The 16,659-nt window shown below is 39.8% G+C and overlaps 1 protein-coding gene across 5 annotated transcripts in view; it reads left to right on the plus strand.

The window, feature by feature from the left end:
- Positions 1 to 16,659, plus strand: part of LOC124721877 (molybdopterin synthase catalytic subunit-like) — a 119,535-nt gene that overhangs the window by 83,679 nt on the left and 19,197 nt on the right. For all 5 annotated transcript variants that reach the window (XM_047247021.1, XM_047247022.1, XM_047247019.1 and 2 more), the window contains one exon: positions 4,651 to 4,813. In XM_047247021.1, the coding sequence (XP_047102977.1) occupies positions 4,651 to 4,813 (163 nt within the window). The remainder of the gene's footprint in view (positions 1 to 4,650; positions 4,814 to 16,659) is intronic.

The following is a 16,659-nucleotide window of genomic DNA, read 5'->3' on the forward strand; positions in this document are numbered from 1 at the left end:
CCTACCAGTAGTAAATCTAGCAGCCTGCCTCTGAATTTCTTCAGCATCTTCCTTTAATCCGACCTGGTGCGGATCGCAAACACTCAAGCGGTACTCAAGAATGGGTCATACTAGTGTCCTATATGTGGTCTCCTTTACTGAGAAACCACACTTTCCCAAAGTTCTCCCAGTACACTGAGGTCAACGCTTCACCTTTCCTATTACAGTCCTTTCATGCTCGTTCCATTTCATATCGCTTTGCAACATTAAGCCTAGATATTTAATAAGTGTGACTGTGTCAAGCAGCATACTACTAATTCTGTATTCGAACATTATGTATTTGCTTTTCCTACTCATCTGCATTAACTTACAATTTTCTACATTTAGAGCTAGCTGTCATTCATCACACCACCTAGAAATTTTTTCTAAATCATTTTGTTTCCTCTTACAATCACTCAACGATGTCACCTTCCCGTACCTCACACTATCTCTGGTAACCTACACTAAAGTGACAAAAGTCGTGAGGTACATCCCAGTACCGTGCCCAAGCTCCTTTTGCCAGTCGTAGTGCAGAAACTCGACATGGCATGGACTCCACAAGCCATTGGATATTCCCTGCAGAAATATTGAGCCATGCTCCCTCTGTGGTGGATCATAATTTCTAAAATGTTGCTGGTGCTGGATTCTGCACATGAACTGACCACTCAATTATGTCCCATAAATGTCAGGGCTATCTGGTGGGTCAAATCATTCGCTTGAACTGTCGAGAATGTTCTTCAAACCAGTCACGAACTATTGTGGACCTGTGACATGGAGCATTGTCATCCATAAAAATTCCATCATTGTTTGGTTGGAAATGGTCTCCAAGTAGCTGAACATAACAATATCCAACCAATAATCAGTGCAGTTGGACCAGAGGACCCAGTCCATTCCTTGTAAACACAGCCCACACCATTATGGAGCCACTACCAGCTTGCGCAGTGCCTTGCTGACAACTTGGGTACCTCACTTTGTGGGGTCTGCACCACATTCAAACCCTACCATTGTCTCTCACCAACTGAAATTGGGACTTACCTGAGCAGTCCATGGTCTTCCAGTCATCTGGGGTCCAACCGATATGGTCATGAGCCCAGGAGAGGCGCTGCAGACAATGTCATTCTGTTAGCAAAGGCACTTGCGTCGATCATCTGCTGCCATAGCCCATTAATGCCAAAATTTTTCCACAAGTTTGTCGTACATTCCACATTGATTTCTGCTGTTGTATCGTGCAGTGTTGCTTGTCTGTTAACACTGACAAATCTATGTAGATGCTGCAGCTGCTCTTGGTCATTAAGTGAAGGCTGTTGGCCACTGTGTTGTCCGTGGTGAGAGGTAATGCCTGAAGTTTGGTATTCTCGGCACACTGTTGACACTGTGAATCTCAGAATATTGAATTCTCGAATGACTTCCGAAATGGAATTTCCCATGCATCTAGCTCCAACTACCATTCCGTGTTCAAAGTCTGTTAATTAATGGTGTGCAGCCATAATCACATCAGAAACCTTTCACAAGTGTCACTTGAGTACAAATGACAGCTCCGCCAATGCACTGCCCTTTTACACCTTATTTACGGGATACAGCAACCATCTGTATTATGTGCATATCGCTATCCCATGACTATGGTCACCTCAGTGTACCATATGCTTGTATCTTCATTAAAAGTCTATCATGTGGTACTGTGTCAAATGATTTTAGGAAATCTAAGAATATGGAATCTGCCTGTTGCCCTTAATCCATTGTTCGCAGGGTATGACGTGAGAAGTGGGTAAATTGAGTTTCGTGTAAGTGTTGCAATCTGAAACTATGCTGATTTGTGGACAGAAGCTTTTCTGTCACAAGGAAATTTATTATATTGGAACTGAGAATATGTTCAGGAATTCTTCAGCAGACTGGTGTTGACAATACTGATCTGTAATTTTGTGGGTCTGTTGTTTTACCATTCTTATATACAGGAGTTATCTGTGCTTTTTCCAGTCACTTTGAACTTTGCACTGGGCAAGAGATTTGTGATAAATGCAAGTTAAGGAAGGGGCCAGTGCCACAGAGGACTTTTTGTAAAACTGAATTGAAATTCTGTCTGGACCTGGCAACTTAATTTTTTTCAACTCTTCAGTTATTTCTCTATGCCAAGGATATTTCTGTCCCCTCCATATGGGAATCTGTGTGACAGTTAAACAACAGTATGTTTGTACAGTTATCCTGGGTGAACAGTTTCTTATATGTGAAATTTAAAACTTTGGCTTTCATTTTGCTGTCTTCTACTGCCACACCAGACTGGCCAGTTAGTCACTGACCAACTTAGTGACTTAATGAAGGACCAGAATTTTCCCAGGTTTTGATATACAGTCCATGAATTGCTAAATGTCTCAGAGCTTAATATTTTGCATTTCAGCTAGCTTTCGGTTTCGAGAATAATTTGAGCACAAGAAATTTCCTGGAGGGCCGTACATTTGGGAACTTTATTACAAATACTTTGACAATTTACTAATAAAATTTTGTAGTCGAAGTATCTTTACTCTGAATGGGGTCTGATTTTGATACCTGTATGTCGTGTACAAGTGTTCATCAGAGTACCTCAAACTAACACCCAGCCTAAAAATCCCCATGTGCATTCCACACGTACTCTTCTATCTGAGTATCTGCTTCCTGTGTGTAGTGCCACCTGATCTATCAAGGGGAGTCGTACGATAACCAACTCAATAATGCAGGTCCAGAAATCTGCAGTCAAGACTGTCACAGAGTCGATAGAGCCTTTGGTTTAGAGCCTCAACTCAGCTCCAAACCAAAGGATCCTGATCAACTATGGGAACAATGCTGCAAATTGCAAGCTCTGCTTGCATGCTTCATGCAGGGTCAGCAGTCTTTTCCTCCAGCTGCCTGTTTAAACTGAGGATGATCTAAGAACCCAAGAAACTGGTTCTTTGGTGCCAATGTGAGCCACAACTTGCAGAGGATTACACCATGCATGCTCGATAGCCATAGGCAAGGGCGCCTCCGCATCTCGGATGAGCCCCCCCCCCCCCTCCTCCCCCCCAGCAGACATTCTAAGTATACATTGATTTTCTTACCAGCCCTGAACACTATTTCCCTAACAAGCTTGATAATTGCCTAGCATTGGAGCTCCCGATAACTAGGAAAACCCTGTCCCCATGCGTCTTCTCAGACTCTGCTGAAGGAACAGCCACCTGTGCACACACAGGGCGAACAGGAGAGGTGAGACAGCCCGTCTCCCCATTGGCCCTCCGTCTCGGGCAACATAAACGCATACTACCTGCCACACAACCTGCTGTGAGAGCAGATCCACTGCATTGGGTGCAGTAGGAGGGGCCTCAGAAGCAAGACCCGTAGACGAAATAAGGGACACCTGATGCACCAGATTCCTCGCCACTGCTACATCCCAAGGCAGCAGCCTGAATACAACTGACTGTAGCCAAAAGCGCATTCAGCTCTTTGCAAATTGCGGTCAGCTCTCCTGCGTTCACACAAAGCTTGCACACATCCTACCCATCCTAGCATGGCTAACTGAAGAAGTAAACTATATAAACACGGACGGAAAAAAAGATATGCAGCTTGTTACACTCCTGATGTGTCACCAATGGTACACTGATGTTTTAGTGATCCATATAGCTAGCTGTTCAGAAGAAATGACTACAGTACTACAGACTCCCAGACTCAACACTTATGGTTACAAAACCTGAGATTAAACCTCTTAAACAGAAAACATGCACAAAATGTAATAAATATGCTACTAAGAAAATACAGAAAAAGCTAAATACATAACTTGGTGCTATGCAGGTGTGTAACAGGTGACAGCTGGAGTCTGACTTTCCATCAGTGTTGTGGCTATACTCCCCAATGTTAATAGATAAAAATTATCCGTCAATGGCAATCAAGGCTACTGATTGTAATTATAAAATTTTGATCTAGGTTTAGCTGGAGCTTTAACTCAAGCTGTTTATTCCAGATTTATTGAGGTGATGACAGTAAATATTCAGGAACCTGAAGACAACCAGATGGTATCAGATGTCATGAGCGAAGAGCTAGTTCCTGAAAAGATTTGGTGCCTAGGACACTGTGACAACTTACTTAGAGAAAACACACCACAGTTAATTGTAGTACCGAAGTTTGTTTTATGGAAGCAGTCAACACAGCAAACATATCCCAGTTTTTTTTAATGGAAGCAAGCAACACAACAAACATACTCCACACCTTTGAAAGCAATAATTTTAAACTGTTGTGATACTGGTGTGTGTAAATATGTCAAATGGTTCAAATGGCTCTGAGCACTATGGGACTTAACATCTGTGGTCATCAGTCCCCTAGAACTTAGAACTACTTAAACCTAACTAACCTAAGGACATCACACACATCTATGCCCGAGGCAGGATTCGAACCTGCGACTGTAGCAGTCACGCGGTTCCGGACTGCGCGCCTAGAACCGCTAGACCACCGCGGCCGGCTGTAAATATGTCATTGCGTGTACACCAATACATGAGTCAGTCATATTGTTTTACTTTATGACTACACCTGAATTGATTCTGTGCATATCTGAATAAATTTATATTTATTTTCAAGTTTTAAAATCATTATTGAAACATTGTTCCTATTTCATGGAATAATTTGTATTTTCAGATTGACTATAGAATAAAGGCGTTCTTAGCACGCAAACGGGCTGAACTTGATGTACAGAATGTTGAAGAATATTGTCTTCATATTGGAATGAATCCAAATGTGTGTGCACGTGTTGATGCAACAGTTCATCAACACAGAAAGCGAAAGAAGAGAAAATTTGAATGTAAGTATATACAGTGTGTCTTTATTAGAATCATACTCCTATATTCCACTTCTGAGTAAATTTACAGTCAGATTGTTCAGAAACAGGCTCAAATAGAGGAATTGATGGTATTACGATGTAGATGTTGGAACAGAGTAATAATATTTCTTAGTTTTTAAGACTCGTAGTTTAAAAAATGTGTTTGTCAACATATCAGTTGCATACATAATAATGAGAACTTCTTAGCCGTTTGGTCAGGACTTTGTATCCTTTGAATTATTTAGACTATATTGTTCCACATATTGCCCAAGGAGAAGTTAAGCTTGTCTCACCATGTTGTATGCAGCTGTATAAATTCATCAGAAGTTCGATATTTCCACATGTAAACACATGTCATTTTCAAGGCATGAACTGTTTAAGTCCTAAAATTACAGTAAGTGTTACTTCTCAAGATATCGATGGTTTTCGATGTTATCAGTCAGCATTCCCTGGACTCAGTCACAGAGGATGGTGAATTGTTTGCTTGTTCGTTGGATTATAATTGCGGTCTCTCACTGTAATGTCGAACAAGTTAGTTTACATTCATAATGCCCGTTAACAGTGAAAAATATGACAACTTGCTGACTATTTTTATGATAGTCTTTTACATTAGTCTTTTCTACCTTTAATTGATTTTTACGCGTAGTGGTCACACTTACCTATAGTCACACACACACACACACACACACACGCACGCACGCACGCACACACGCGCGCGCGCGCACACACACACACACACACACACACACACACACACACACACACACACACATTTTTTAAAAATTCTGTTAGGTAGAGGTTGAAATTAATTTGGTTGTGTATTAAATTTTTACTTATAATACAGTTCAAATCACAGTAAGTGATAATTATTGCAAGCAGTTTCAATTATCTTGTCATTAGACAATTGTTATTTTAAGAAAAACTGCACTTCATGTCTCCAGAAAGCTGTGTCAGCTGCTTTAGCCTCCTGACATCACTCAGAGTAAATCTGTAGAGCAGTGGACGCAACATCGTCAAGACATGAATTAATATTTCTCTCATGACAATTGTTCAAAATTAGTTTTGATATATACTATTCCCCTGATAAATTTGAACGTATAATACAGTGTACTGTAGACAAATGAGCCTGACTGTTGTCCGCAGCAATGCAGTTCGGCAATGTGGACATTGTTCGCCTGCTCTCTACCAAAGGACCTGAGGACGGCCCAAGAACCCAAGTGGCAGGCACTCAGTGCCCTCACCTCGATAGCTGCTGGCAAGTTCTCCTCCATGTCATGAACGAGGACCCCACCCCCCAACATATTGAGTGTACACCGGTATTCTTTCCCACCCTGCCTGCTACTTCCCTGTGCCCTCTGCACTTTTCTGACTGGGCACGAAAATTGGCCATTGGCTCAACAGGAGAGCTATCCCATGCTGGCTCAGAAGTATTATTAATAGTGGGTAGCACCTCATGCCTTTTGCTAAGGTGAAAGGAGCCAGCCATGCAGCCTGTTCCCTCTTTCACTTTCCGTCCAGTGACACGTGAACCCGTCACTGTCCACTACTTACTCTTGAGCGAAGATGCGCTGGTCAGATGTTGCATACCTGAAGATGCAGCGACAAACAGGTCACCAGGGGATTTCAATGGCACCAAAGGTATTGCATTCTCAACTCGTGTGCGCTGATGCTGTTGTAACTTTGTGCAATTACCAGGCGCCTGTAGACCGTGGCCAATGCAGATTCTAGCTGTTTATGGACAGCAGTCAGTTCTCACAACCACCACAGTTCCTATCCATATTGTATGTGTAAAAAAAACTGAATAAGATCTAAAAAAATAGAAACAAAACTTCACGAGTAACTGAAAAAGTACAAACAGCCCTTTGAAAAATAGAAAATTACCTGACTATTGTGCTACTGAGGTAGGTCTGATTGCAAAATATAAATGATGAGAATAAACAAACACTAAAATCTGCTCTGCAGAGTTCTCAGCATAGGCCAAGATCGCAAGAGCCACAAGCTCTTAATCCTTTCATGGTTAAAATTCGTTGTGCATATATTTGAAAAATAAAAGGTCAAAAACTGCCTTCCTGCATGATAAGTAATACATTTTCTCTATAAAGAGATTTTAAGCTGACCGATTTTGAAAATCGGTGAAGTGACACATGCGTCCTAAGAATGTAACTAGATTCACGCTTTCGTGTGAACCTGGGATTTTCAGAGTTAGATTTTTAATTTTAAGATGATTTTGTCAGGATGGCAATTGTGGAAAAAAGTAAAACAAATCAGTATCAGGACATATTTATTCTCTTCACAATGAAAAATACGAAATGTCGTACAGATGGCATTGACATACCACATGCCAATGTTTTCAACATTCTGTGAAATATTCTGGGGCATGTACTTCCCGCTATGTATAAATTATGGAAATACCAGCAGAATTACGGAGATGTGTAGTAATGTTTCAAAACAATGTCTAAGATTATAAGAAAACACAGTTAGTTACCTCAGTTATTCTTGGAATGGAGAAGATAGAGAATAAATCCGCTTTTTGTGTAGCAAATGCATTGTACCACCTATAAACATTTGCCACCCCATTTGAGCGCTCACAGCTTTCTATATATCCACCCCATGGTTCGCAATATTTTTCTCTCAGTTCTGAAAGGAGCTCACAACATGCTGGCACTAGATAAATATGAAATACGGACGTTCCAACACTCAAAACTGATCATTACATTAGTGGGACATATATATCAACCATGAAAGGGTTAGAACACAAATAAATTTCAGTACTGAAAATTGATTATCAGCAGTTACTTTTGGCTGGAAACACAAAAACTATGACAGGAAACAAATACACAAACTCTAAAGCACTGGTCTGAACTACAGGGTGACAATTATTGAAGTACATAAAAAACATAAATTGTTTACATACTACGGTGTGCACACAATTTAATTAACATCTAAACATCACTACAGATATTTGGATTTAGATTATGACATGTTCAATATGCCTCTAATCATTGGCGATGATGTGAATAGCAAAATTCTGCATGGCCCACTGAAGTGTCGGAACGTCGATGCTGTCTATGACCTCCTGAATTGCTGTTTTCAGCTCAGCAATGGTTTTGGGGGTTATTACTGTACACCTTGTCTTTAATATAGCTCCACCAAAAGGAGTTGCATGCGTTCAGATTCGGAGAAAACGACGGCTAATCGAGGCCCGTGCCAGTGGCCAGTGGCCTCTGGGTATCCCAGAGCCAGAATGCGATCCCCAAAGTGCTCCTCCAGGACAGCAAATACTCTCCTGCTTCGATGAGGTTGAGCTCCATCTTGCATGAACCACATCTTGTCAAAATCACAGTCAGTTTGGATAATGGGGATAAAATCATCTTCCAAAACTTGCATGTACTGTTTGGTAGTCACCGTGTCATCAAAGAATATTGCACTGATTATTCCATGACTAGACACTGCACACCAGACAGTCACCGATTGAGGGTGAAGAAATTTCTCAATCGCGAAATGCAGATTTTCAGTCCCCCCAAATGTGCCAATTTTCCTTACTGATGAACCCATCCAAATGAAAGTGGGCTTTGTCGCTAAATAAAACCATACCATGCGCATATTAATTCCCATCAAGCCCCACAGCCAACTGTGCAGTTTGAATGTCCTAACACAAACCGTTCAGATAAACGTAGTCACGTGACGTGGTGCTTCAGGCAGCAGGTTGCTACCCAAGAAAGTTGCCTTTACACAGAGATATGCACTCAGATTTATCTGAAAAACTTAATCAGTTAGTGAACTTTAGTCTACTCTGAAGTATGTTAGAATACAACTAAACGAAATGATCTGTATATACAATTGATAAGCTGCAGATCTCTGCTCTGGTAGGAGGCTGGAGCCCTAGGATGCTGTAAGGAAGTGGTTGAAATTTAATTAGTGTATGACACTAGCAATAGAGATAAAGGATTTTGCTTAATTTCAGGGTGCTCTTTCCCTTGTCAAAAAACAAAAGCAGAGGGACAAGAGTAATTGTTACTACTTACTCATTGGGTATTAATTTGCATTGGTCATCTTAGGTGTGTGGGTGTGGGATTGGGGGGGGGGGGGGGGGGGGGCGGCGGGCAGCGCACGCGTGTGTGTGCGTGCATGTGCTGCGTAACCTCTCCAAACCAAAGTTTTAAATTCCGTTGCACAGTGCTTCCTTGCTGCATTTGTGCCTGTCGAAATATTGGGTGTTGAAGATAGCATGTGGTTACATTCCCATAAGTCATTTGAACAATATTTTATTTAACTGAAGCACATTAATTGCTGAAAAAATTAATGATTTTTTTTTGAAGCTGTTGAGTTATAACTCATTTTGTGCAAATAGCAGTAAAAAAAATTGTTTTGCACAATGTTTGTTTGCAGTTATCTTCACTAAATGTAATAATATTGTCATCCAAACATCATCAAGGATCCAGAATTCTGGAAACATCCCCCGGGCTGTGGCTAAGCCATGTCTCCGCTATATCCTTTCTTTCAGGAGTGCTAGTTATGCAAGGTTCGCAGGAAAGCTTCTGTAAAGTTTGGAAGGTAGGAGACGAGATGCTGGCAGAAGTAAAGCTGTGAGTACCGGGCGTGAGTCGTGCTTCGGTAGCTCTGATGGTAGAGCACTTGCCCGCAAAAGGCAAAGGTCCCGAGTTCGAGTCTCGGTCGGGCACACAGTTTTAATCTGCCAGGAAGTTTCATATCAGCGCACACTCCGCTGCAGAGTGAAAATCTCATTCTGGAAACATCCCCCGGGCTGTGGCTAAGCCATGTCTCCGCTATATCCTTTCTTTCAGGAGTGCTAGTTCTGCAAGGTTCGCAGGAGAGCTTGTGTAAAGTTTGGAAGGTAGGAGACGAGATACTGGCAGAAGTAAAGCTGTGAGTACCGGGCGTGAGTCGTGCTTCGGTAGCTCAGATGGTAGAGCACTTGTTCGCGAAAGGCAAAGGTCCCGAGTTCGAGTCTCGGTCGGGCACACAGTTTTAATCTGCCAGGAAGTTTCATATCAGTGCACACTCCGCTGCAGAGTGAAAATCTCATTCTGGAAACATCCCCCGGGCTGTGGCTAAGCCATGTCTCCGCTATATCCTTTCTTTCAGGAGTGCTAGTTCTGCAAGGTTCGCAGGAGAGCTTGTGTAAAGTTTGGAAGGTAGGAGACGAGATACTGGCAGAAGTAAAGCTGTGAGTACTGGGCGTGAGTCGTGCTTCGGTAGCTCAGATGGTAGAGCACTTGCCCGCGAAAGGCCAAGGTCCTGAGTTCGAGTCTTAGTTGGGCACACAGTTTTAATCTGCCAGGAAGTTTCATCATCAAGGATATTTCTTCCTCTGATGAAACGTCTAAGCTTTGCCAGTGGTCAGTTCAGCAGGTTTTGATTTAGGTCACAGTTGTATGGGAAAAGTCACTGCACAATATGATCATAGGCTTCCTGTATTTTTTATTTATTTACTTATTTATTTATTTATTTTTTAAGTCAAATAATGCTGATCAGACCATCACTATCGTGTAGTCTACTCGAAAGATAGTATATGAAAACAAATAAAATAATAATAATAATAATAATAATAAGAGTAACGCAGACCTAGAAGCACTCAATACACTTACACGATCAGAATGCCACAAATATAGAATAAATCACATACATTAAGCAACAGAAAGATTCACATTAAGCAGAAAGGAAGGAGGAAGGGGATTTATCGACATAAAAAACCTACATTATGGACAGGTAGACAATTTAAGAAAATTCTTTCTAGAACAAGCAGAAACTAGCAAAATACACAAAGCAGTCACTCGTATAAATACATCGGCTACGCCACTGCAATTTCATAACCACTTCTACAACCCTTTAGATCACATAACATCAACAGATACAAAGAAAGTAAATTGGAAAAAGAAAACACTACATGGCAAGCACCCGTATCATCTAACACAGCCACACATCGATCAAGATGCATCCAACTCATGGCTAAGAAAAGGCAATATGTACAGTGAGACGTAAGGATTCGTGATTGCAGTACAGGATCAAACAATAAACACCAGATATTACAGCAAGCATATTATTAAAGATCCCAGTACCACAACTGATAATAATTTGTGTTTTTTAATCATCAGCAGATTTCTCATGGATTATCTGATACTATGAACCTAATATACTTTCAAAGAAGGCACTTTCTATTAATTCTGCATGAACTCTTGTAGAGAATAAAATGGATTTATAGTCAGAAAATGTTTAAGGTGTTTTTAAATTTGGTAATAGGAAGGGTAGTGATATTTTTAGGCAAGGCATTGGGTAGTTAGAGCCTGTATGATTTTTTTTCCAAATAGAATCCTGTGTCGTAAATTGTACCATCTTTAACCAAGTACACTATTTCAAGTATGTCTGCATACAGGCAGTATCCACTCAAATCATCATAAGTTGTTGTTTCAAAACATGTAACAATTGTGATTAGTGAAGACCTATGTCTTTCTGCAGTTTCTGCAAAATTTAATTAAACCTAAAAAAAGTAAAAGATCAAGAAATTGATTCTTATCTTCTTCCGCTAACTGTAATATTTCTGATATCCAAACATCTCCCAGGATATTTCTTCCTGTGTTGAAACTTCTAAGCTTTGCCGGTGATCAATTCAACAGGTTTTGATTTAGGTTGCTGTTGTTTGGGGAAAGTCACTGCACAATATCATCATAGGCTTCCAGTATTTTTTCTTTTGTTGCTTATTTTGTGTAACTAAGTAAAATAATGCTGTTCCCACATTTTCTAACAGCCAGTTATGTTGTGGCTTGGCAAGACAGCCAAGCCACTAAGAGGAAGCCGAAAGGCACGCGTTTAAGCTCATGCAGGCTGGCGTGAGGTCTGGAACAGGTCAGGGATATGAGACTAGCAAAAATAGTACGTATCTGTTGGAATACTTAACTTTAATCCATAATTGGTGAACATCGCTCTTGACGGTACATGTTTTACAGCATCAATAGTAACTGGTAATGGAGCCTTGCTAGGTCGTAGCAAATGACGTAGCTGAAGGCTATGCTAACTATCGTCTCGGCAAATGAGAGTGTAATTTGTCAGTGAACCATCGCTAGCAAAGTCGGCTGTACAACTGGGGTGAGTGCTAGGAAGTGTCTCTAGACCTGCCATGTGGCGGCGCTCGGTCTGCAATCACTGATAGTGGCGACACGCGGGTCCGACGTATACTAACGGACCGCGGCTGATTTAAAGGCTACTACCTAGCAAGTGGGGTGTCTGCCGGTGACACCACAAGTTAAGCATTTCAGTTTTACTTGAGGACCTTGTTGGAGCTGTGTTGTGGTCTTTCTTGTGATACAAATAATTATCCTGTCACAAATAAAACTTTCAGCTAGTAAGGCCTTAGTCAAAAATAGATGACACACGCGCGCGCACACACACACACACACACACACACACACACACACACACATTGTAACTCACACATGATGTGTGTGTGTGTGTGTGTGTGTGTGTGTGTGTGTGTGTGTGTGTGTGTGTATTTTTTTGATGAAGGCCTTCTCTGCTAGTTGCTGATTAGCAACTTTCCTTTTCATAATATTGTTACATTCCAGCCTCAATTTTCCATTGTTAGATTTTTATGTTTACTTTCATGCAGTGTCATTTGCAACATGCTTGCCTGCCAAGAAATGTCAGTCTTCTCTCTTGTAGTAAGAATTACACACTGTAGGCACATAGAATTGTCAAATGACCTGTGTGTCAGAACTTTTGTATGGATTGCAGGCTTTTTTATTAAGGACTCATGATGTTACCTAATAGTTTTTTATGCCACTTCTTTAACACAAGTGCTAATCATGTTAAAAACAGTGAATCACTCTTAATTATGCAAATGTGTTCTCCTTTTTATTGTTCCCTTTTCCTTTTAATCCACAAGGTTTATTCATCATTTTGGAAAGATAAATAATGCACTTATTGGTTACCTAACAAACTAATAACTAAATAATTCACTAATTATGTAAATAAAACAGAACTGGTCCCAAACTAACCCATTAACTAAACAATTCACTAATTGTGTAAATAATATGGAACTGGTCCCAAACTAACCCACTAACTAAACAATTCACTAAATATATAAATAAAACTGAACTGGTGCTAAAAACTAAATTAGACTAAGACAAGAAACATTGAAAAAAGGCTTGATGTAAAACATCTCACATGGAAAACACCACTGCACTGCTCTGCTCTGCTGTTCAGGAAATTATTTCTTAGTGTGACTGCCCACCAGTTGTAATGAATGTTCTCCCATGGAAGGGCACTTTCCTCACCATGAACACTTCTGACTTTGGTTTACTGTCAGAAATAGGCACAGGGTACTTGCACTTTTCTAGATGAAATGAAAATTTTTACAGTTTGTCCAGTGTCTATATTTGACAGTGTCTGTATAGTTTGATGCAAATGCCCTTTAGACATGCATGCGTGCCTGAGAGAACAGACACTGCTGAGGATTTACAGCCATATTAAATTATGAAATGTATTTCAAATGGCAAATATGGTATTTCATCACGTTGTATGATTTACTGGCACATGAAAGTTTGTGCCAGACCAGGACTTTAACCCGGATATCCCACTTATTGTGAGCAGTCACCTTAATCACTTTGGCTATCTGTGCATGCCTCCGGGCTGACAGAAATTTACATGTCTCATACTGTCTATATGTGATTCTTACATAAGGAGAGTGTATGTTTCTTTTGTCAGTTTGCCTTGCTTTGTCAGGTTTGAATCCTGGTCCAGCACAAATTTTTGTGTGTCTTTAGTAAACCATACAACTGAAGTAATGTCATATTCACAGTTTACAAATATATTTAATAATTTACTACAACTGTAGACTGACAGTAGTATCAGTAATGTTATTGCTCATCCATATTTTGTTCATGTATCTGGAAAAAAAAACCAACATTTATGCCTTCATGCATGTCCTTTGGACATGAATGCATGTCTCAAGGACATTTGCAGCCAACTATACAGACACTGTGCTAACTGTTTTTCATGCCAAAGCAAGGCAAACTGACAAGAAAAACACTGTTTATAACATTTATTAGGTTTGAGTCTTCCCTCCTCAGCATTAAAGATAACATAAAATTTGTTCTTTCTTTTGCACTAAAGAGAGGGAGGAAATTATTTTCATAGTCAAATAATTGCTGTTCTGTGCATGATTGTAATTTCAGTGTAGTTAAGAACAGCAGTTTTATGCTTCATTCGGAAAACAAATCAGTCTAAAGCTGTGACTTACAGTTGTATGTCAGCTCCATACAAGTGATTATAAAATGTTCATTTTTTCATATTATAGTAATACTCTGTAATTTGTGTGCAAAATTGAATCCTCAATGTAAAACTAACTTAAAGAAAAAGTGTCACATGTTTATAGCAAAAGTATATCGAAAGAGAGGAAATTGTAGTCTGTTGTTTTCAAAATAATATTTTCAGGTAGAAGTTTCAATGTATTGCTCATAGCTAGGTCAGATGTGAAAGCATAAAGTTCAAAAAAGGCTACAGTTTTTACTTCATGAATTTTCAGAATATGTTGTTTCATCAATATGTGGAACTCAAGTTTCCTCCATGGCAAACTCTGATGTTTTTAAGGGTCAACATTTTTTCAGCACTCTAACATGCTTTGGTTCCATAAGTGGTGACATTTTCAGTTTGATGGTATATGACATTCCCCACTACTCAAACGGTGTCTGGAAGAAATACAGCTCACAAGAAAATAAATTGTTGATGTGTTGTAAATAATGGAAGGAATAAAGTCAATGTATAGGTGAAGTGTTGAGTGGTCGATAGGCACATAAACAAGATTGAAATCATCACTAAGCTTTTGAATTTGAATGATGTTTTTACTTGAAGCAAACAGTGTAACAAAACACACACAAGGTCATGCACATGAACATGCATTGTTTAGCTTTCTGCTTCTACAGAGGTAACCAGTACAAAATATACAAGTCATACTCATATACTTGCATGGCTACAGTGTTCTGGCTAACCACATTATGGATTGGGGGTGGGGGGGGGGGGAGGGGTTTGGAGGGAAGGGTGGCTCACATCTGACATTTTGGAGGGAGAGGTAACAAGTGCACAGGGTAGTGATGTGCCACTGGTGACCTAATTCTGGTGCAAGTAGGGAGAGATGAAAGTGATGCACACATGCAAGAGTGAACTAGGAGGAGGAAATAGAACAGAAGAAGAGGGAGAAAGTGGGGAGAAGGGTTTGAGTGTAGGATGCCTGAAGCGGGGATCTTGAGAACTGGGATGTGTGATGAAGGAAGTTGGGATAATTTTAATGCCCCTCTTTGTTTTGCCATCTGCCTCCTTAAAATTCAGTTTTCCATTTTGACTTAATTAACATTAACATTTGTGAGTATAACCTGTATTTTCATAAAAAAGAAAGATTGGCCTTCAGTTTTAAAGATTATAACAACAGATCTAATTTTGTGCTTAGTTTTATGTATGTAATTGATTTTCGAATTTATTTTGACTATTCCTAGTTAGTATCCTTTTTTATAGGCCAAAATCAGTGATTATTTCGTAACTTAAATTCTATTGTTGACATATAAACAAATACAAGTTCTGTAATAATTGTGAACATTTGGAAGACGAAGTACTAGTAATCTTAAAGTATCTATTTAGCTCTATTCAAAAACATGTTAGCAAAACCAGCCGTTCATTAATTCCAAAGTAACTAACAGTTTTGTCAAAAGTATTTTTTGCATAACGAAATGTGTTAACTTCATGACTTAAACAAATAATTCAGCTTAAACCTAGTAGGAGAAGAAACTGCTAAAAGAACCAATTTTTTGATGTATTCACTTAATTTAATGAGTTAAGTTTTAATTGTAATTTCTGTAAATTTAACTTCAAACGATGTGTAGTTTCAGCACCTATTATTGTGATGGTATATGAGGGACCAATTTTTGGTCACAAGACAGTCAGTCCGCACCCGAGTTTCAGACAAGTAACCTGTGCTGGTTAGAACAACAACAATGCTTCATATTAACTGTGGAATAAGTGTTAAACAATTAGGCTGTGTGTAAAAACAGTGACAGTGTCTGTTCTATACGTACCTGCGTATTATTCAAGAACTGTGAATGTTGTGGTTAGGCTTACACTGCTCGTAGGTGTTCAACAAGAAACTGTTGTAGCAGTATGTGGAGTTTCGTCAGCAAACAATTAATTTGGCTTATGGAAAGTTTAAACAGTAGTGCACTGGCCATATATCTACAACTGTGTATTATTAGGGGGTTGTGAACAGTGAAATAAAAGTACTGAAAAATGTAACTGTGCATCTGTCAGCTACATCATTTATAGTAGTCAGTGTCTGAATCCACAACCCATTTTTCAGCCAGTGTAGCAACGCAATACGTTGACATCGAGGACAATCACCAAACAAATGAAATAATATAAAGCAGGTGGAACTGCCACAGATGGTGATAGATGTAGGACAAGGGCTTGTGTAGATTGAAACCAAAATACATTAAGTGTATTCACAATTGAGATAGTGGACAAACATAGCTGTAGAATGGAATGATGACAACGAAAATTTGTGCCAGGCAGGGACTCAAACCTGGATTTCCCACTTATCGCGAGTGGTCGCCTTACCATTTGTCTATTTGTGCACGTCTCATAGCCATACCCAAACTTCCATGTGTCATCAACCATGCTTCTATAGCCTACTCGTACATTCATTATGTATATTCCTGTACAGGTGAGTCATTTTATTTGAAAGTTAGTTGCCCGGTGTCGGCAGATAAATATGATATTGCTGTGTCTGTGTTGTTTTGAATTACAATGCAAAGTTCCTTTGGACATGC

Source organism: Schistocerca piceifrons, chromosome X (genome assembly GCF_021461385.2).
Source record: "Schistocerca piceifrons isolate TAMUIC-IGC-003096 chromosome X, iqSchPice1.1, whole genome shotgun sequence".
Classification (NCBI taxonomy): Eukaryota; Metazoa; Arthropoda; class Insecta; order Orthoptera; family Acrididae; genus Schistocerca; species Schistocerca piceifrons.